General features: G+C 46.2%; 1 protein-coding gene across 3 annotated transcripts in view; it reads left to right on the forward strand.

Moving 5' to 3' along the window:
* The window catches only part of chd6 (chromodomain helicase DNA binding protein 6), a 200,385-nt gene that overhangs the window by 77,883 nt on the left and 99,991 nt on the right, over window positions 1–22,511 (forward strand). For all 3 annotated transcript variants that reach the window (XM_078418568.1, XM_078418567.1, XM_078418569.1), the window contains 2 exons: window positions 2,981–3,534; window positions 16,196–16,331. In XM_078418568.1, the coding sequence (XP_078274694.1) occupies window positions 2,981–3,534; window positions 16,196–16,331 (690 nt within the window). The remainder of the gene's footprint in view (window positions 1–2,980; window positions 3,535–16,195; window positions 16,332–22,511) is intronic.

Genomic DNA, 22,511 nt, shown 5'->3' on the forward strand with positions numbered 1-22,511 from the left:
ACATGGATAGAAAATTGGTTGACAGACAGAAAGCAAAGAGTGGGGATAAATGGGTCCCTTTCGGAATGGCAGGCAGTGACCAGTGGGGTACCGCAAGGTTCGGTGCTGGGACCCCAGCTATTTACGATATACATTAATGACTTGGACGAAGGGATTAAAAGTACCATTAGCAAATTTGCAGATGATACTAAGCTGGGGGGTTGTGTGAATTGTGAGGAAGATGCAATAAGGCTGCAGGGTGACTTGGACAGGTTGTGTGAGTGGGCGGATACATGGCAGATGCAGTTTAATGTAGATAAGTGTGAGGTTATTCACTTTGGAAGTAAGAATAGAAAGGCAGATTATTATCTGAATGGTGTCAAGTTAGGAGGAGGGGGAGTTCAACGAGATCTGGGTGTCCTAGTGCATCAGTCAATGAAAGGAAGCATGCAGGTACAGCAGGCAGTGAAGAAAGCCAATGGAATGTTGGCCTTCGTAACAAGAGGAGTTGAGTATAGGAGCAAAGAGGTCCTTCTACAGTTGTACCGGGCCCTGGTGAGACCGCACCTGGAGTACTGTGTGCAGTTTTGGTCTCCAAATTTGAGGAAGGATATTCTTGCTATGGAGGGCGTGCAGCGTAGGTTCACTAGGTTAATTCCCGGAATGGCGGGACTGTCGTATGTTGAAAGGCTGGAGCGATTGGGCTTGTATACACTGGAATTTAGAAGGATGAGGGGGGATCTTATTGAAACATATAAGATAATTAGGGGATTGGACACATTAGAGGCAGGAAACATGTTCCCAATGTTGGGGGAGTCCAGAACAAGGGGCCACAGTTTAAGAATAAGGGGTAGGCCATTTAGAACGGAGATGAGGAAGAACTTTTTCAGTCAGAGAGTGGTGAAGGTGTGGAATTCTCTGCCTCAGAAGGCAGTGGAGGCCAGTTCGTTGGATGCTTTCAAGAGAGAGCTGGATAGAGCTCTTAAGGATAGCGGAGTGAGGTATAGGGAGAAGGCAAGAACAGGGTACTGATTGAGAGTGATCAGCCATGATCGCATTGAATGGCGGTGCTGGCTCGAAGGGCTGAATGGCCTACTCCTACACCTATTGTCTATTGTCTATTGTCTATTGTCCTGAGATGCTGCCTGACCTGCTGAGTTACTCCAGCATTTTGTGAAATAAATACCTTCGATTTGTACCAGCATCTGCAGTTATTTTCTTACACTACTTGTAGCTCACATTGGTCACTTGATCCTTTAGAGATACAGCACAGAAACAGGCCCCCCACCCACAGAGTCCGCGCCGACCAACAAGTGATCACCTTCTATACTAGCACTACCCTACGCACTAGGGACAATTTACAATTATACCGAAGCCAATTAATCTACAAACCTGCATGTCTTTGGAATGAGGGAGGAAACTGGAACACCTGGAGGAAACCCAAACAGTCACAGGGATAACGTATAAACTCCATATCGACAGCACCCGTAGACAGGATCGAACCTGGGTCTCTGACGCTGTAAGGCAGTAACTCTTCCGCTGTGCCACCGTGCTGCCCTTACTGTTGGACGGTACTATTTCTGCCCATTTGTTTTCTTGCAGCGCTGTAGCCTTGTGTGGGCTCAATTCCAGTAAAGTGTGTCCTGATTGGTGGCTCTTGCACTGACATTGATTACGACTTTCTTCGATGTTTCCTTGCACCGTACTCGGGTAACCGAGCTGCTGAGCAACAAATGAGAGTGAAAGTTGAGTTTGTGTCAGGTTTTGTAGGACAACATATAAAATATTATTATTACACGGATCTGGACTATTCACATAAAAAGAAAATGGTTCTTTGAGCTCATTATGGTTGCCTTTCTGGTTATCAATGGTAGTTTTTTTTTTTACATTGTTATTATTTTCATTTGGATTGAATATGCGTGTATGCTTTCAATATGTACAGTGGTTCCCTGAATTGAGATCATGGAGCCACTAAATTTTCAATTCTGTCTGAGGTACGTTGTCGTTTTGATCATCTTGAACATGGCTGAACACTTGATTCCCACTTTCACTCACTCATTGGTTGTAAGGTATTTTGGAACATCCAGAAGTGGTGATGAATAAAGTTATACAAGGGCAATTCTGTCCTAAGGAGATGTACAGGAATTGAAATGGATACAATTTGACACAAGGTCATATGGAGATGGGCCCAAAGCCTTAAGGCAAAGAGTTAGAGTTTAAAGAAGTCTTGCAAGGAAAAGAGAGGTGTGGGGTGGAGCAGTTTCAGGGGACTTAGGCAACCAAGGCATGGCAGCTAATGGTGCCAGTGATGAAAACTGTGGATGCGTGAAAAATTTAATGAGTGCGCAGATCTCAAGAGGATTTCTCTTCTGGAGATCACAGACCCTGGGGAGTAAAGCCAAGGGGAGGTTGCCAATGGAGATGAGATTTTTTTTTTAAAGTTCAGTTGTTCAGCTGGACAATGTTCTGGGTAAGGAGGAAAGATTCAGCCAGTCAATATGGTCATGAGTAAGGAACATCTTTTGGGCTGAAGTACTGAAGCTTACTGGATTCACCCCATTAATAGTTACCTCAAGAGAGAAAGAGAAATGAAGCAAAAGACTAGAGGAATTTAATTTTTATTAGAACATCTCTGTAAACATTTTTTGTGAACTGGCCCAGATGAACTCATTGTAATTGCCACTATACGTTGGGAGAGTGCACATAAGCGTCAATAGCCGAAGGTTGTAATTACACAATGACCTGTTTTCCTGGCAGTTGACATTATAAACCCAGTCAGCCAAATTTATGAAATTTTGAAAATATATTATCTCATAATGCTCGGTTCTTAACTAATTTCTCCCAAATATTGTCCAAACCTGACACCTAGTGTGTAACATTGTGGTGAGTTTTGGTGTTAAAACAGAACTGGTTTTAAAGTAAAAAATTGAATGAATGTTTGAACCTTTGAAAACTTTTGGGAATTAAGGGCTTTTTCAAACATGTTTTTTGTATGTTGCAGCCTTCCACTTCAAAGACCTCCAGGCAGCCTCTGACACCCAGTGCCTCATCAGCCGGTGAACACGCAGTCCAGTTCTCGCACACCAGCACCAAGGACCAACCAAGCCCACACACTCCAGCCAGCACTCCAGACGCTGCTAGTTACCTGGTTGAGAGCAGCAGCAAAAAAGTTGCACTTAGTGCACAGTTGGATGTGAGTGTAGACCAACCACCGCCGCTTACCAAGGCCGAGGATGTTGGTATGGGGATTAAGAAAAAAAGAAAGAAAAAAGAACTAAAGGAGGATGTCAGTAGTGAAATGGTAACCGGTGCACCCAAACCAAAGAAGAAGAGAAAAGAGCCCAGGTGTGATAAGGAACCGAAAGAGAGCAAGGCGGCAAAAGAGCCAAAGGGCACAAAAGGATCAAGGAACCGTGGGGAACCTAAGGAAACTAAAGGTACCAAGGGGGCCAAAGAGCTGAAGGAACCTAAGGGTGCCAAGGAACCCAAGCAGCTGAAAGAGCCAAAATGTAAATCTAACACTGCACCTAAAAGCAAGAACAGCAAGAAAGCCGGGTAAGGAGCATCCATTGCCTACACTGACTGTGCACTTTAACTTTCTTTGATTCTGTGGTGCTTTGTGCAATATCCTCATTTATTGCTTTAATTTAATTCATTGCATTTCATCGGAATATTAAGTCATTCAGTTCCATCAACGGTGATGATGATGATGATACTTTATTGTCACGTACCCAGGTACAGTGGAAATCTTTGTTCTTGCATACAAAGTGCACAAGAGTCAAGGTTTCAAGGTCAGTTTATTGTCACATGTACCAATTAAGGTACAGTGACATTTGAGTTACCATACAGCCATATTAAGTGTAAAGCAACAAGGCACACGCCCACATAAAAGTTAACATAAACATCCATCACAGTGGATTCCACATTCCTCACTGTGATGGAAGGCAATAAAGTTCAAACATCTTCCTCTTGTTGTCCCGCGGTCGGGGCAGTCAAACCATCCACAGTCAGGGCGATTAAAGCCCCTTCAGCCGACAATCGAAGCCCCAAAGAAGGTGACTCTTACAAAAAAGTACTCATCCCTTCTGTGCTCCTCCACCCCCCCCCCTGCCGGGTCCCCCTTAGTTCACGGCAGACCCCCCAAACAGTCTCCCCTTAGATCTCGGTGCCCCCCTTAGTGTACCTGGGTTCAACTTTAGTTGTTGGCTCTTTCAAACTAGCCAGTGTTAAATGATGTGGCGTTATTGGTATGGTTGCTGCTCTTGAAACTCTGGGTAACTGTGTGAGACTATGAATCTAACTATTGGCATTTAAATCTACTCAACATCAAAGAACTGCATCCAGTGTAATGTTGGATTGCGTCATTCAGTTCAGGGGATAGAAAATGTCTAGAGGGATGTGGTAGAAAATGCGGGCAGGTGGGACTAAGGTAGAAGGGGCATCTTGGTTGGCGTGAGCAAGTTTCTGTGTTGTTTAACTCTATATTCTATGGTCCTTGATACTATTATAGTTCTCAAGATCCTCCTCCCACTTTACCTTTTCTAATTTATGGGATATGGATGGCAAAAGCAAACACAATATTTGTTGCCCATCCTTAAATTGGGCTTGAACTAACGGCCTTCTGGGCCATTTCAGACTCTGTGGATCTGGAATCACAAGATTTCCGTCTTTCAAGATATCAGTGAAAGCACAGTAAAGGTGCTGCCTGCTCTCTGTGTTTGGAGACACCAGAGATCCAATTGCTGCAGTTTCTGCCCAAGTTTCCTTTTTGGTGACTGGTTTGTATTTATTGAATATTGTTTGGGTGTTGCATCTTGTGAGGAGGAAGGGCAGGTCGACTACAGGCAGCAGGGGACTAAAACTATGGTGCTAGGCTTTTTAAAATTTCTCTTTCAGTGGGATTGTTGGGATGAACTGTAGCACCTCCTCAGTCACTTAAGGTTAGGATTAGTAAACTGGAAATGTGTCTTATTTGAATTGCTTTTCCCTTCACAATTTTCTGTGCTCTTTTGAAGTTTTTGATTTTATTCTGAGGTGTGGGTAACACTGGCAAAACGGCATTTACTGTAAAACTCCCATAATCTGACATGTTTGGGACCTGGTGCTAGACTACCAGATTTTCAGGACGATTGCATGTTGTTTCTATAGATATACTAACACACTTAATTCCTCTCTTCAGATTTTTGGCATTATTATTAATTTTCCGGTGAATCTGAAGTGTAAAGAGAGGATGGAACCAAGAAAATTGGGTCTGAGTGAGCAGGAATGGATCATGGGAATCAGTGCCCTGATGCGTAGAAAAGGAAGTGGGGCTCAGTGGCTGGAAAGGGGTCATGGCCACTGGGGCTGCAGTAAGTGGGAAAGGAGCAGAGAAACTTGGGCCCCAGTGAGGTGAAAGGGAATACTGCATACATTGCCTGGTGAGCCAGATGCCAAATCATTGCAATTTCAGAATAATTTATTAGGGATTGTTGGAATTTTACTTTAGGTTATTTGAAGTTGCCAGCCCAAGCTTGCTCTTGTCAAGGGCTGATCATCTGTGGGTTGTTGCAGGCTCTCGCTCCATTGGTAGAGATGTGACCAAATGCTGGGTTTTGTGGCTCTCAAACTGTTGTAAGACTTTAGAGGACAAGTGTTGCCATATTGATCAAAATAATTTTGTAATGGTATCATGACCAATACAGCTTTTTTCCTCAGTTAGTGTGCAAGTGCTAGCCCCTTTTAGCACTGGTAACTGGATAATGACTGAGTAGAGATAATATTTGGAATAAAATCATAAACAATTGTATTATTTAAATTTTATTTAAATTTAAAACTGAGGTGAGAAGAAACTTTTTCACTCAGAGATTTGTGGAATTCTCTGCCACAGAAGGCAGAAGAGGCTAATTCACTGGATGAATTTAAAAGAGAGTTAGATAGAGCTCTAGGGGATCAAGGGATAAGGGGAGAAGGCAGGCACAGGTTACTGATTGTAGATGATCAGCCATGATCACAATGAATGGTGGTGCTGGCTCGAAGGGCCAAATGGCCTCCTCCTGCACCTATTTTCTATGTTTCTATTAGTTGTGTATTACAGGGTGTGTTTTGATCCTCATTTGGTCTGTATCTTATGAAAATAGAATTATTAAATTTACTTGTGTCAAAACAATTCATTATTTCCCTCTTGGCAAATGTTCTCTCGGAGCCCACTCAATTAGCTACTTCTGACAGCTAGTCTACCTGAAAAATTCCTGAGCCTGGACATTGAGGTAACACTGGAATAGTGGACGTTAAACAAGATGGGCCTTGTTCCTGTCCTCTCATCCAACCCTACAGTTAACATTGCAGATGCTGGTTTAAACCGAAGATAGGCACATAATTCTGGAGTAACTCAGTGGGACAGGCAGCATCTCTGGATAGAAGGAAGGGTGACGTTTCGGGTTGAGACCCTTCTGCAGTCTACAGTTAACATTTACGTCTGTAGATGCTTCCAGTCACCAAATTGCCTGTGGTGCTGCCAAACAGCGACTATACTTCAAGAAAGATTCTTGATTGACTTTGGGATGATCCCAAAGGATCTGAGGTTATAGAAGTGTGTTACAATTGCACTCCTTTCTTTCCTCTGTTTCTCAGATGCACAGAGCCTTCAGAATTGGTTGCTGAATTGTACTTTCCTTCAGTAATAATAACTACCTTCTCTTGGTGTCAGCATAGATGGAGTGACCATCTAGGATTCTGACATAATGCCAATTCCTCAATGCGGCCCCTTTGATGGGCTGGCACATCACTGGGCAGCCCTCTACAATGTAGAAGCTCATCCTGGATGTTATGACCTTTCTTTGGGATGTTAGTCTGTTGAGAATGGGAAGGGATATTGTTTAGCCTGAGTCTGCTTCGTTGTGCCTGCATTGTCTGCTTTGATTTGTGGTTAGCTAAACATGTTCACTACTGATTATTTTCCAATGGTCTCTATGTATGTGGATTGGAAATAGTTAGACACAAAATATTAGAGTAACTCAGCGGGACAGGCAGCATCTCTGGAGTGAAGGAATGGGTGAAGTTTTGGGCCGAGACCCTTCTTCAGAATGTTTTCAAATACACAGGACATGATGTTAAAAATCCAAAATGCCAAATATCAACTTGCTCTCGGTGGTGATGGGAGGCTATGCTCCTCCGATGTTGAGAAAGGCTGGGCAGACACATCATTGGGGTTATCAAGTGGGCACCTACTTCCATCGACGTTTCGCTGACTGGGCCCACGACGTCTCCAGTAGGCTCAGCGGTGTGTTCTGGCGTCCCAGAACCACCCCCCTCTGCATCTGCCTATTTGGGAGACCAGATGGGGTCTTTCCTCTTCAGCCAGAGCCACTGGCTACTCCACTCTGCCACCCCTGATGTTTCCTTGATGGCCTGGCGTAGGGCTTGTCCGCTGATCCCCAGGACCTTCATCAGTCTTAAGGTTGATGTTGCCACGAATCCCCAACATCCAACTTCCTCGCAGATCTTTGCTCTCCAGCCCCGCTGTTCTACCTCCGTTGCAAGCTCTGCTGTACCTGTTGGATTCGGCTGCATTTCGACCTTTCTCAAATTCATAATTGAGCAAGTTGGTGGAAATAGGTTTACTGCTTTCTGGCTTTCTTCAGCTGTTATTAAATTTGTGGGTGACTCGCTTCACAAATCCTACTGAAATTTAGGAAAACACTAGACCAAGTGGACCCATTGGGCCCAAACCTCTCCTGCATTGGTGCAGCACTCTCTCCTCCTACCTCCCCCTCCACCCTTCCCCCCTCCCTCCACCCCCCTCCCTCCTCCCCCTCCCTCCCCCCTCCCTCCTTCCCACCCCTCCCCCCTTTGCCATACAGTCATACTAACAAAAAGCAACAGGTTACAAGACGTTTTAACATGAACATCCACCACAGTGACTCCTCTGCATTCCTCACTGTGATGGAAGGCGAAAAAAAGTTCAATCTCTCCCGTCTTTGTCTTCCAGTGGTCGGGGGCCTCTAACCTTCCGTTGACGGGACTATCTTACTCCCGTAGCCGGCGCCGGCCTTCCCCGTTGGGGCGATCAAGCTGACCCAAAAAGGTCAATTTTTCCCCACAAATGCTTCCTGACCCAGTGTTCCTCCAGCTGTTTCATTTTTGCTGATGAACATCTTCACTGGTTTGTAGTGAACATTTCCACAGTAAGGTGACACAAAATGCTGGAGTAACTCAGCAGGTCAGGCAGCATCTCTGGAGAGAAGGAATGGGTGACGTTTTGGGTCGAGACCCTTCTTCAGACTGATGTCAGGGAGGAGGGGACAATGAAAGGAAATAGGTGGAGACAGGAAGACAGTGGGAGAACTGGGAAGGGGGAGGGGAAGAGAGGTACAGAGGAACTATCTAAAGTAATATTGAAAAGTCAATATTCATACTGTTGGGCTGTAAGCTGCCTAAACAAAATATGAGGTGCTGTTGCTGTTCCTCCAAATTGTAGTGGGCCTCACTATGACACTGGAGGAGGCCCATGACAGAAAGGTCAGACGGAGTGGGAGGCGGAGTTAAAGTGTTCAGCCACCGGGAGATCAGGTTGGTTAAGGCTGACTGAGCGAAGCTGTTGGTCAAACGATCGCCAAGCCTGCGTTTGGTCTCGCCGATGTAGAGAAGTTGACATCTGGAACAGCGGATACAATAGATGAGGTTGGAGGAGGTGCAGGTGAACCTCTGTCTCACCTGGAAAAGCTGTTTGGGTCCTTGGATGAAGTCGAGGGGGGAGGTAATGGGACAGGTGTTGCATCTCCTGCGGTTGCAGGGGAAAGTGCCCGGGGATGGGGTGGTTTGGGTTGGAAGGGACGAGTGGACCAGGGAGTTATGGATGGAACGGTCTCTGTGAAACGCAGAAAGGGGAGGAGATGGGAAGATGTGGCCAGTAGTGGGATCCCGTTGTAGATGACGGAAATGTTGGTGGATAATTTGTTGGATAGGCTGGCTGATGGGGTGGAAGGTGAGGACAAGGGGATTCTGTCCATGTGGGGGGAGGGGGAGCAAGAGCAGAGCTGCGGGATATAGAGGAGGCCCTAGTGAGAGCCTCATCTATAATGGATGAGGGGAAGCCCCGTTTCCTAAAGAATGACGACATCTCTGATGCCCTAGTGTGAAACACCTCATCCTGGGGGCAGATGCGGCGTAGACGGAGGAATTGGGAGTAGGGGATAGACTTTTTGCTGGGGATAGGGTGGGAAGAAGTGTAGTCCAGATAGCTGTGCGAGTCAGTGGGTTTGTAGTAGATGTCAATCACTAATCTGTCTCCTGTGATGGAGATGGTGAGGTCCAGAAACGGAAGGGAGATATCAGAGATGTTGTCCAGGTATATTTAAGAGCAGGATGGAAATTAGTGGTGAAGTGTATGAAGTCAGTGAGTTCTGCATGGGTACAAGAGGTAGCACCAATGCAGTCGTCAATGTAGCGGAGATAGAGTTCGGGGATGGGGCCAGTATACGTCTGGAACAGGGATTGTTCGACGTACCCGACAAAGAGGCAGGCAAAGCTAGGGCCCATGCGAGTGCCCATAGCTACGTCTCTGGTTCGGAGGAAGTGGGTGAAGTTGTTGAGGGTAAGAACCAGATCTGCTAGGCGGAGGAGTGTGTTAGCAGTTTGGGATCGGCTGGTTCTACGGTCGAGGAAGAAACCGAGGGCTTCAAGACCATCCTTGTGGGGGATGGAAGTGTAGAGTGACTGGACATCCATGGTAAAGAAGAGGGAGTGGGGGCCTGGAAACCGGAAGTTATTAAGGAGACGGGGAGCATGTGAGGTGTCTTGGACGTAGGTGGGGAGGGATTTGACCAGGGGGGATAGGATGGAGTCGAGGTAGGTGGAAATTAATTCTGTGGGACACGAACAGGCAGAAACAATGGGTCTGCCGGGACAGTTCTGTTTATGGATTTTAGGGAGAAGGTAAAATCGGGCCGTGCGGGGCTGGGGAACGATAAGGTTAGAGGCATAAGAGGGCAGAGTGCTGGAATTGGTGAGATCAGTGATAGTGTTGGTGATTAAGGTCTGGTGCTTGTCGGTGGGGTCATGGTCCAAGGATAAGTAGGAGGAGGTGTAAGCGGCGGTCGGCCCGGTCAGTGGATGGCCGGGGTGGAAGTGAGGGTCAGCGGCAGCGGCGGTTGTAGCCTCGTGGAAGTCGGCGGCAGCGGCCCTGGGGAGGCGGCGGAGGTCGGCGGCACCAGTGGTGGTTGCCCCGGGGAGGCGGTGGAGGTCAGCGGCAGCGGTGGTTGCCCCGGGGAGGCGGTGGAGGTCGGCGGCAGCGGCGGTTGTAGCCTCAGGTAGGCCCTGGAAGTCGGCAGTTGCGGCAGTGGTGGTCCCGGGAAGGTGGTGGACGTCGGCAATGGCAGCTTCAGTGGCCTGGGCCTGGGATTGGCCGTGGAGGCGGTGAGTCTGGTTGCTGCTCCTCATGGCAGCAATGGTGTCCCGGGATTCGGCCTCGTGGTGTGCCGGCAGGCGGCGAGGACCAGCGGTGGAGCTCCGGGCCTGCGGGCGGTCGAGTCGCTGCTGAGTCGTTGGAGGAACGGTCTGGAGGCGAGCGTGTTTGCGAGTCTTGGTAGAGTCCAGGTAGGTGAGGAAGCGTGTGTTGAGGGCGTGGATCCGGCTTTGGATCCGGCTTGGATAAAGTATAGTTGGGGTTTATTGCAGGTGTGGGTGAGTGAGGCCCGGAGCTGCGGGAGACTCAGAGCGAGGGCCTGCTGGTGCCAGCGCATTGCAGCCAGTGTGGAACGCAGGGCACGAAAGGAGAACTGTTGGGAAATGCGGCAGGTAGACTGTCGGAGCCTGTAGTCCGGGTTGGGTCCGAACTGGGAGGTCTGGCCTCACTGGAAACCACGAGGTAGAAAATGGAGGCGCAGGCAAGTCTCGAGAAAACACGTGTCTGTGGTAGCGAGTCCATAATTTCCAGAGTAATGTGTCTGTGGACGATTGCTGTTCACCACATGGTTTGTGCGTGGAATGTTAGAGGACTGATGGGGCTTAAATCTTTCTGTTGTTTTATCTTTCTGTGCATACAGTTTCTTTCAGATTGGCAGGTGTTTGGCTCCCCCCCCCGGGTTATTTTCTGCATTCCTCACATTCTTACAAGTGAGTGAAGAAAGGGCCTGCGATTACAGTACAGAATGCTGTTCCTAAACCATGTCATGGCTGCAGGGCTTGGCTTAAAGGTGCAGCATTGTAAAATAGTAACATCAACATTGAACCAGGCATTGTGTTAAGAAAATTGTAAAATTTCTCTGGTCAGGCCATTTTGCCTTTCTAAAATATGAAGACTGCTGCCTGATGTAATGCTCACTGAATTTATCATCCAATGTCCAAATTATTTGGGACTGCATTGGCCTTGTTAGCGAAGTACACTTTGAAATTACTTGTATTAGTTGTGTTTCCAGTTTAGTAATCAACCGTGGATACAAAATGCTGGAGTAACTCAGTGGGTCAGACAGTATCTCGGGAGAGAAGGAATGGGTGACGTTTCGGGTCGAGACCTTTCTTCAGACCCGACCCGAAATATCACCCATTCCTTCTCTCCCGAGATGCTGCCTGTTCCGCTGAGTTACTTCAGCATTTTGTGTCTACCTTCGATTTGAACCAGCATCTGCAGTTTTTTTCCCTACACATCCTTAGTAATCAACCGAGTGAGTTCAAAGATAGACACAAAGTGCAGGAGTAACTCAGCGGGTCGGGCAGCTGAAGAAAAAGGATAGGTGGCGTTTCAGGTTAGGACCCCTCTTCAGACCACCTTCAGATTTGAGTTCTAATCCCAGTTGACCGGATTGACAGGATTGATGATATCAAAGAGCAACATTTCAGGTGCTGGAGATCCGAAATAAAATGGAGAATACTGGAAATGTTCAGCAGTTCAGGCAGCATCAAAGAACAGAGAGTTAACATTTTTGGCTAATTAAATAGTTGGGTGGAGGCCTGTGCAAGCCATAAACAATGACATGGATCAAGTGTATCAAATGGTTTGTTTCCGTGCTACGTCTTCTTTTAAAATGCATGACCTAATGTTTACTTTAGTTTAGGTTTATTTATTGTCATTTGTACTGAGGTATAGTGGAAACATTTTAATTTGCATGCGGTCACGGTGGCGCAGCAGTAAAGTTGCTGCCTTACATCGAATGCAGCGCCGCAGACCCGGGTTCCATCCCGACTACGGGTGCCGTCAGTACGGAGTTTGTACGTTCTCCCTGTGACCTGCATGGGTTTTCTCCGAGATCTTCGGTTTCCTCCCACACTTGAAAGACGTACAGGTTTGTAGGTTAATTGGCTTGGTAAATGTAAAAATTGTTCCTAGTGGGTGTAGGATAGTGTTAATGTGCGGGGATCGCTGGTCGGTGCGAACCCGGTGGGCCGAAGGGCTTGTTTCCGCACTATCTCTAAACTAAAGTGTCCAAACAGATCAGATATATTCTGCATAGATACAATCAGTTCAAACTCAAGTACAATAGTTAGAGCAAAGGGGAGGATACCGAAGGTAGAATCTAGTTCTCAGCATTGTAGAGCACCAGTTCCATAGATGTTGTTGATTTTTGGCTTCCTGGGCACTGAATTGGCTGTTCTTGTGAATCTCAGCATTCTTGTAGCTTGTCATCTGATCTTGAAGGTGTATTTCACGATTTACTTGTCATAACAAATAGGAACAGGAGTAAGTAGTCTATCTTCCAACCCCATTCACATTCTGGAAGATATCGGCTGATCGACATCAACATGGCCTCATTGTACTATTTCCATCCTCCTCAATTTCTTTTGTATCCACAAATCTTAGAGTCTGTGAGATCATATATTCTCAACTCATATATTGAGCACCACAGGCCGCCTGGTGTCGGGAGTTCTGAAGATTCACAAACCGTCGAGAGAGGTATTTTTCTTGGTTTTAAACGGCTGACCCCTTCTCCTCAAGTGATGGCCATGAGGTGGAGGGGAAGCAGCTTCTCGGCATCTATTTTATCAAGCCTCTGCAGCATTTTATGTAATTGCCTTTTAATCTTCTAAACTCCAGGACATAAAGGCATCACTTCTATTTTATGTATGAAGATAAATAGCACACTCAAAACAAAACTACTCAGTTAATGTAGCGCTTGTTAAATTTTGTAAGCCTATCTCATTAATATAATTCTTGTAATGTTTTTAAAATTTATGTGTGAAATGTAATGCATTTTCAAGGCAATTAGCTCAGATTTATATTACACTGGTGACACTGACCACAACCTGCTGTGTTCACCACTGAATTGTCAGGTTGGTTCATTGGTGAGATGTAAATCTTGTTTTGCCGCTGTTGATGCAATCTCTGCACTTTATAACAGAGGTGCACGTTTTTAATCTCTTACTAATTAATTTAATTAAAATTTATAATGCCATCTGAACACCTTATTTTCTGACTTAACATCTACTTCCATTCCATCTCTGCTCTGAAGCTGCTGTGTCTTACTGGAGCGGGCCTGTTGCTAAAGTGGCATTTCCCATGGATGAGCCTTGAGGACCAAAGGTCAGAATGTAGAACAGTACAGCATAGGAACAGGCCCATCGCCCCACAGAGTTTATGCTGAACATGATACCAAGATGAAATCTACTCTGCCTGCACATAATGCAAGCCCTTCCATTCCCCCTGCATATGCATGTGCCTATCTGAAAGCCTCCTTTCGTACACTATTGTATCTGCCTCAAGCGCCATTCCTGGCAGTGTGTTCCAGGCACCAACCACTCTGTTAAAAAAAAGCTTAGCTTGCACATCTATATACTAGAACTCTCGTTTGTTCGCTTGTTCCTGAACAACAGCCAAAACGGTACACGATAGTGTGACAATTTTAGGCCCACCTTACTCACCGTCGTCCTGTGGTCCTATGGAAGAAGAATCATTGAGATCGGTGTTATATTTTTAAGGTTATTCACATTTTAAAGTTTTTTAAACCGTGCATGCTCAGTTGGGGCTCCGTTGATCTGGTACTTGCGTAAGATGGCCGCCGCATCTGTGCGTGCGCAGAACAAACGCGTCCACGCTTGTGCAGTTGTGACCCGTTGAGCAGGTCTCGCCCGCCTGTCTCTTGGGGGCGGGAATGCCAGGCCTGGTGCCGGGGGAAGCGGCCTGGGCCTGGGCCAGGGCCTGGACATGACCAGGTAACCGCGAGCCTGAGGTGGGCCAAGGGGAAAGGCAGTGGCAGCAATGGTGAGGCCAGGTGGAGGTGGAGACCGAGGCCTGGAGCTGGGCCTGCCCTCGGCTCCTCCGACCCCCCTCCTCTCCACGGCCGGCTCAGCACCTTGCCCACGCCGTCCAGAATCCAGCGGCTCAGCAACAGTGGGAGGGCTGCCACCGTCTACCACTGAACATTCCCGCACCGGGACGGGACAGGACTCTTCCCACCCCACCCCCGCTCCACCAATGGCGGGCGGCCGGAAGGCGGGTTGCTACGACAACCGCGGGAATGTTCCGGGAGGGAGGGGGAGGAGGGAGGGAGGGGGAGAGGAGGAAGGGAGTGAGGGGGAGGGTGCAAGGGGAGGAGGAGCGGGCAAGGGCGGTGGGAGGCAGGGGTGGAGAGGGGAGGGGGGGAGAGGGAGGGGAGGGGGGAGTGAGGGAGGAAAGGGTGCTGCACCAATGCAGGAGTGGTTTGGGCCCAACGGGTTCACTTGGTCTAGTCTCCTTTAAACCTTGCCCAAATGTTGTTGCAATATAATTAAACACAGAAAGAGTTTCACTCTATCGGGAGTAGTCCAGAAGATAGTCCAGAAGATATTCGCAAAGCTAATTCCTAGGAAGAGCAAGTTGTGCTAGACTTAAAAGCAAAAAAATATAACGCCTATCTTCTTTGGGGTTCAGAAGAATGGTGGTGATCTAATTGAGATGTACAAAAGCCTAAATGGGCATGCCATGACAGATTTTGGATGCTCTCACTAGCAGGAGAGCCCGAATGTGGGGCAGAGTTACAAAATAAGTGCCATTTAAAACCAGGGTGCCTCAGAACTTCCTCTTTAAGAGGGGGTGAATCTCTGGATTTCTCTACCCTGGAGGGTTGTAGAGGCTAAGTTGCTGAAGACGTTTTAAGGAGGTAAATCATTTTTTTTTTAAAGATCAGGGAATTGAGAGCTATGTGGAATTAGCGAAGAAGAGGAGTTACGGCCTCGAGCAGAATAGCCATGATCCGATTGAATAACGGAGCAGGTTTGAGGGACCAGGAGGCCTAATCCTGCTGCCATTTTCTCGTGTATCCTATGTCACATTTTATGCTCCACACCAGAACCACCCACCTTATTGGATCTCACGGTACCACATGTCCCTCGGTCCTTGTCAGCCTCTTAACTGCAACTGTGCTATTCATGTGAACCACACCGTGTGACAGGATGTTCCATGTTCTCATATTTCTCCAGGATAAAGTCGTTTTCCAGCGTTTCCTATTGGAGTTATTAGTGACCATCATATATTTATGGCCTGCAGTTCTAATCTCCTGCAAAAGTGTAAACAGCTTCACAAATGCAACCTTTCAATTTATTTCATAAAGATTTCCAGCAGATAACTGTTCAGCCTTCTCATTTTTGGAGAGAAGCAACTGACTCTGCCCAATCCTCACTGACAATTGTAACCTTTGTATAATTAACGTGACTTACTGAGTAATTATATAATCCTGCTAAAATGCTAAACAAAATGGTGCAATGTTTTTAAAAAAACAACTGATGCTTTTTATTTGTTTCGACTACTTTTTCAAGGAGTAAAATTTTTCTGTATATTGGCCGATGCATTAGAGTTTACTGGTGATGGTTCCATTTTCCATTGTTGTATTTTGTGTGAGTGACAGACCATGAATAAGTTTACTTTCTAATACATTTTTACCCATCATAAAAATGCCAAAACAAGGTAATTAATTGGAATATCTTTTTTTTTGTAAGCGAATAAGCTGACAGTGGTTTTCCCAAATAAATCCCGCATGGCAACACCTGTTAAATATCCAGCGCAGTAGTCGAACTGGATAACGTTTCTTTTACAGGATGTCAGTACTGACAATGCAGAGTTCTGTCCATTTTACACTCAGTGCATTTACCATCATCCATTTTACTAGCTGATTCGCCTTGCCTCTCAATCCAACAATGCTATGATGTTAGCCTTGATTTTCACATTCCTCTCAGATATTAGATGTTGCTCTCTGTCCAATGTTTCAGAAAAGAAGGTGGAAGAGTAATAAATTGACCAAAAGTTATAATGATGTGTACTTTCTTGTAGCAAAGAACAAGGCCCAACACCGACCGAAAAGAAGAAGAAAGGGAAAAGGAAAAATGCTGCTCTGGCAGAGAATTCTGAACATAAGCATTCGGCGGAAAAGACACCTGTGGCCACAGAGGAGCTGACAGATGCACAGGTAAGGCAAGCCCCTGCAGCTCATCCCAGACACAACTCACACCGATATTTGGACACACACGAGACTGCAGTTGGTGGAATCTAGAGCAAATAAATCAAACTGCTGGAAGAGCTCAACAGGTCAAGTATCATCCTGGCAGGTGAAGGGATGGCCGACATGTTGGGGCGAGACTCTGCAACTCTGCATCAGAACTGAGAGTGGGAAGGAAAGGTTGTCAGTATATAGCAATGTTGGGTAGGTGTGACACAGGCTAGCAGATGATAGGTGAACCACACTGGGGGGAGGGTAAGAGAGATTATGGGTAGATGAGGGAATGTAGAGATTGCCTGGTAGGTGACTGGTGGAACCAGAGGGAGCCAGGAGGGGGAGGGTGGAAGGTAGAGTCAGAGGTGACGGGTGGAAGTAGATGAGAGGCAGATGGAGCCGGGAGAAAGAGTGGAAGGGTGGAGCCGGAGGCTAGCAGGCGATAGGTGGAATAAAATATGGGAGTGATGAGCAGATTGAGCAAGGTGGCAGAAGGTAACAAGAGCTGATATTAAAGTGGGGGGTGAGGTGGGAATACTAAGCAAAGGGAGGGAAAATTAGGGTTATCTGGTGGGAGTGGGAAACAAATACAGGGCATGCGGGTTACCTGAACTTGGAAAATGCAATGTCGACAACAGGGGGTTTAGGCCAGCCAAATGGAGTATGAGGTGGTGTTATTCTGCTTTGTGTTTGGCCGAACCATGGCAGTGAGGACGGAGAGATTGGGTGGAAATGAAAATGGGAGTTGAAATGTCAGGAAGCTCAAGGTGGCCATTGCGGACAAGTTTCCAGGTGCTCTTCCCTCCCCTGTCTACCCATTCCTCCCTCATCTTGTTCACCTTTCAGGCCCTGTCTCACCCTGCCCTCTCACCTCTCTATGCTAGACTGACATTCTCAGTCTTGATATAGGGTCTCAACCCAAAGCATTGACCATCCATTTGCCTCCACGGACGCTGCTTGACCCGCTGAGTTCTTCCAGCAGTCCCCCCCCCCCCTCCCCCCCCATGATTCCCAAAGTAAACTGAAATTAAGAGGCTCCCGAAAGAGGTTTTAGATTTTTCAAGTGGTCGATTTGGAGGCTTGAACCCCAGTAGGAAGGGGTGACAATTGTTAATGTAGTCCATCATGAGCAAAATTGTTATGTCGGCAAAGTTAATAACGGGTCAGCACTGACCAGATGTCAATATAGTACTCAACCAGGTGTAGTGTCACAGAGCCCTGAGTGAAACTGAAAACCATGTGCAGCAAGGAAACACTCTTTGCACCCTACAAAGCACAAAGAAATATCATTGTTGTTGGATTTGAAACATCCTGACCCCGGCCTGTTATCACAGGAGTTCCCCAGGGCAGTGTCCTAATGCAGCCATCTTCAGTTGCTTCATCAATGACCCTCTTTGCATCATAAGTGTTGGTGTTGGGGTGTTGGTGTGTCATTGCACAGGGTTCAATTCCATATTTAACTCCTCAGCAAATGAAGAAGCCAGCTCTTGCGCATACCTAAACCATGGGAACATCCGGGCATCAAAATGGGAAATGCCGTTGGGGTCTGACAGGTGCCAGACAGTGGCACCTCCCATAAAACATTAAAAAAATTAGGGTGGCATAACGGTAGAGCTACTGCTTTACAGCGCCAGAGACCCGGGTTCGATTCTGACTATGGGTGCTTGTCTGTACGGAGTTTGTACGTTCTCCCCGTGACCTGCGTGGGTTTTCTCAGAGATCTTCAGTTTCCTCCCACATTCCAAAGACATACAGGTTTGTAGGTTAATTGGCATGGTGTAAATGTAAAATTGTCCCTAGTGTGTGGACTTGGTAGGCCGAAGGGCCTGTTTCAAAGCTGTTTTTCTAAATTAAACTGTCTAATCACTGCCTGAGATATTTACGGCACCATTACCACAATGGCCCCTTCTATCAATGCCGACCATAATCTTGGACAGGTTGAGTGAGTGGGCGGATGCATGGCAGATGCAGGATAATGTGGATAAATGTGAGGTTATCCACTTTGGTGGCAAAAATAAGGTGGCAAATTATTATCTCAATGGTGTCAGATTAAGTTAAAGGGGAAGTGCAACGAGACCTTGGTGACCTTGTACACCAGTCACTGAAAGTAAGCGTGCAGGTACAGCAGGCAGTGAAGAAAGCTAATGGCATGTTGGTCTTCATAAAGAGAGGATTTGAGTACAGGAGCAAAGAAGTCCTTCTGCAATTGTATAGTGCCCTGGTGAGACCGCATCTGGAGAATTGTGTGCAGTTTTGAGGAAGGACGTCCTTGCTATTGAGGCAGTGCAGTGTAGGTTCACGAGGTTAATCCCTGGGATGGAGGGACTGTCATATGAGGAAAGATTAGAAAGACTAGGCTTGTATTCACTGGAGTTTAGAAGGATGAGAGGGGATCTTATAGAGACGTAAAAAATCCTAAAAGGACTAGACAAGCGAGATGCAGGAAAAATGTTCCCAATGTTGGGGGAGTCCAGAACCAGGGGTCACAGTCTAAGAATAAAGGGGAAGCCATTTAAAACTGAGGTGAGAAGAAACTTTTTCACCCAGAGAGTTGTGAATTTGTGGAATTCTCTGCCGCAGAAGGCAGTGGAGGCCAATTCACTGGATGAATTTAAAAGAAATTAGATAGAGCTCTAGGGGCTTGTGGAATCAAGAGATATGGGGAGAAGGCAGGCACAGGTTACTGATTGTAGATGATCAGCCATGATCACAATGAATGGCGGTGCTGGCTCGAAGGGCCAAATGGCCTCGTCGTGCACCTATTTTCTATGTTTCTATGTTTACTGAGCCAGTACATGAGTTAGCTCCTGTGCTAAAGGATCCGGTCAAAACCTGAGTACCTTGTGGTGAGTAACATTCATCCTGACTCTCCATACACTTTCAATTATTGAAATGGAATCCCCCCCCCCACCCTTCTGCTGCATAAGAGGGCAAATGACCCACCCCCATCCTGGTACTGCCCACCCAGTCACCACCCACACAATCACACCAACCTTCTGCTGCATGAGTGGGCATAGAACCCACCCCATCCTGCAGAGAATAACCAGTACTGCCCAAATACCCCCCAACCCACTCAAACATACATCGGAGAGGATGATATTGTCCCATCTCATTCTGCAGGAGACACCTAATACTGCCCCCTCCCACCCCACAGGAGAGGACTGATACTGCCCTCCAATCACCCCACCATCGCCCAGTGCCTCCCTTCACGGCAGAGGTTTGATGCTGCTGTTTCTGCTTCTGGGAGATAGTCACTGTCAGGAGTATGACGTGAACGTTTTGTATTGTGGTCAGACACCCAGAGATTGGTGGTGTGCTTTGCTACCCAGATCGCCCATCTCATTTTGTTAGGGAAATTCTCCAGGCAGTGAAATGTGTAGGTATTAAAATGGTGTTGAATGATCTTGCTGCACTTGGATTAACCTATCCTCAAATGAGATCTTGCCTTGGCTATCTTCAATATGCATTCCTGAGAACTTCCAGTTAGAGAAACCTGTCTTTTAATGAGACATTAATCTGTCTGCCTCTCAGATAGTCAATGATCCCTTGACCACTATTTGGAAAGATTGTGCAGTTATCTTCGGTATGCTGGCCAATATTTGTCAGCCATCACTCAAGGGATTACCGTTGCTTTGCAAACGTTCTCTGCAGAATTATTGGTCCTGTTTCTTGCATTATAACAGTGGCCATGTTTCTAAATTCGTAACTTTATGGTTTGTGAAATTGCAAAAGCTTCTATGAAAATGCAATTTCATTTTTGAAAGCAAGACCTGTGATGTTTTTTTTTAGAGTTTTCTGCTTGTACTCTATGGTTTTGAGTTGTTCATGTTACTCATATCAGCGACCAGCTTCATAATTGGGTATGTGATGGGACATGCAGCGATGTTAAGTGGAACTGGAAGGGGAAATGTTAAGGGGAGAGTGCTCGACGAATATGCCACTGGTGGTGAGTGGCATGTTGCGGGCAGTTGGCTTTGGTCTTTGAGCACATGCTGTACGTGGGTGACTTGCTGTTGTTCTGTGTTACCTGAGCAGATCCTGCTGCCTTTTAATCTGTCGCTTCACTGCCAAATGATGATGGAATATTTCTCACTTTAATGGTAAACAGTGATTTTAGATTATTTGATGCAGCCAATATATTGAATGTATGCTTGCCAAGTGAGGTAGTTTTCTGCAGTTTTACATAGACATGATCCCACCATTGTTTAGCCAAATAACTAAGGCCTGGATAGAGTGGATGTTGGAAGGGTGTTTCCATTAGTGGGAGAGTCTAGGACTAGAGGTCATAGGCTCAGAATTATAGGACGTTCTTTTAGGAAGAAGATGAGGAGAAATGTCTTTAGTCAGAGAGTGGTGCATCTGTGGAATTCTTTGCCACTGAAGGCTGTGGAGGCCACGTCAGTGGATAAAGTCAGTGGTCAACCTGAAGAGCACCTTCAGCAACAGACTGGTTCCACCAAGGTGCAGTACAGAATGCCACAAGTGATCCTGTGGCTATCAAACTGTACAACTCCTCCCCCTTCTATTGTGGGGTAAACTGACTCCCCTCCCCCCCTCCCCCTCCCCAATTTAATGAAATTAATGAGCTCCACAGAGTGTAAGAAGCAGCTCGTAATTTCATGTTTCATATATTTTGTGTTCCATGACCGTTGGCAGATCAATTTCCCTCCTAGGATAAATAAAGTTCTATCGTATGGTACATTTAAGGCAGAGATAGATAAATTCTTGATTAGTACGGGTGTCAGAAGTTATGGGGAGAAAGCAGGAGAATGGGGTTTGGAGGGAGAGATAGATCAGCCATGATCGAATGGTGGAGTAGACTTGATGGGCTGAATGGCCTAATTCTACTCCTATCACATGATCTTATGATAATCTTCCGAGTTCTAAGTGTGTTTGAGTGTGTACTGAGTTCTGGCACAGAACTGTGCAAGTGTGACTGTGGTGAGCTGAACCGCAAGTTGTCAGTGTAATGGGCAAAGCTTTGAAAGAAGGTGCATGCATCTCATTTAGAGTCTGGTTTCTGTCCCAAACCTTTGCTAAATTTTGGACTTTGAGTGGCATTTTGGCAGATGGTGTCAGTAGAGCAGCAAAGAGCACCAAGACTATCAGAGTAACTCTTGTCATTGGCACTTACAAGTTGACAAACTGGCTCAGGTTGGACTCTCAGTAATTTCTAACCTATTGACTTTATGTGGGAATTTATCTTATAGTTAATACAGAATTTCTATACTGTGATAGAAAAACTCCTGGAATAGGCAAGTTATGACTGAGACTGATGGAAGGCAACAGAGCATAATGGATGGAATTGAGCCAGTGTGTAACAGGCATTATCTGATTTGCTTATTTGCTTCCAGGTTGAGCTTTTGTGATTGAATCTATGAGTCTGGAGTCTGTTCAGCTTCCCTGAATATTTCAATGACTACCTGTCTCATCAGCAGCATTTCAAATAGTGTAAATAGTTGCTTTCTGCACAATATGAATTTTGATTCAGATTATGAATATTACTCAGTCAAAAATAAATGATTTCAACATCCAAACATTCAGGGCAGGGGAGAATTTAGTGGCAAAGGTGATGAAATGAATGAGCTCCACAGAGTGTAAGAAGCAGCTCGTATAAGGGTACTGAAACCAGATTAGACCCCTCTTTGGGGGAGAATGGCAGGGATGATTTCTGGACCTCTTGCTGAATTGTAGTATTGTTCTAAACTGGAATTTTATATTTTTGCATATGGAGTAATTAAAAAAGCTTTATTGCTCAGGATGAATAGCTGTTTGTATATGTGCCCGCGCACTGGTTAGCAAAAGAGACCCTGATCCTTGACAGAGTTTTATAGTTGCGGCGTTGATCTTATGGAGTTACTGGAATCTTGCTAGTTCTATCGTGCCGTGAACCTTCGTATAAGTATGTTGCAGTCGCAGAGATTTTGTGCCATGTGGAGCATGGATGATTCTCCACTAAATCTAACTGATATTTTGAGGAAAAAACTTCAGTCTGGATAGTATTTCTTGGGTCATTGCCAGCCAGAATCTCAACTATTGAAACTTCCTTGCAGCTGTGTCATCCATGCTATTCATATCTGCGCCTCAAGTATGTCTTTTGCACCATTTGCAAGGCTGTTGGAGCAACTAAACTAGGAGAGATCTATGGATGATAGC

Source organism: Rhinoraja longicauda, chromosome 22, assembly GCF_053455715.1.
Source record: "Rhinoraja longicauda isolate Sanriku21f chromosome 22, sRhiLon1.1, whole genome shotgun sequence".
In the NCBI taxonomy this organism is placed as follows: Eukaryota; Metazoa; Chordata; class Chondrichthyes; order Rajiformes; family Arhynchobatidae; genus Rhinoraja; species Rhinoraja longicauda.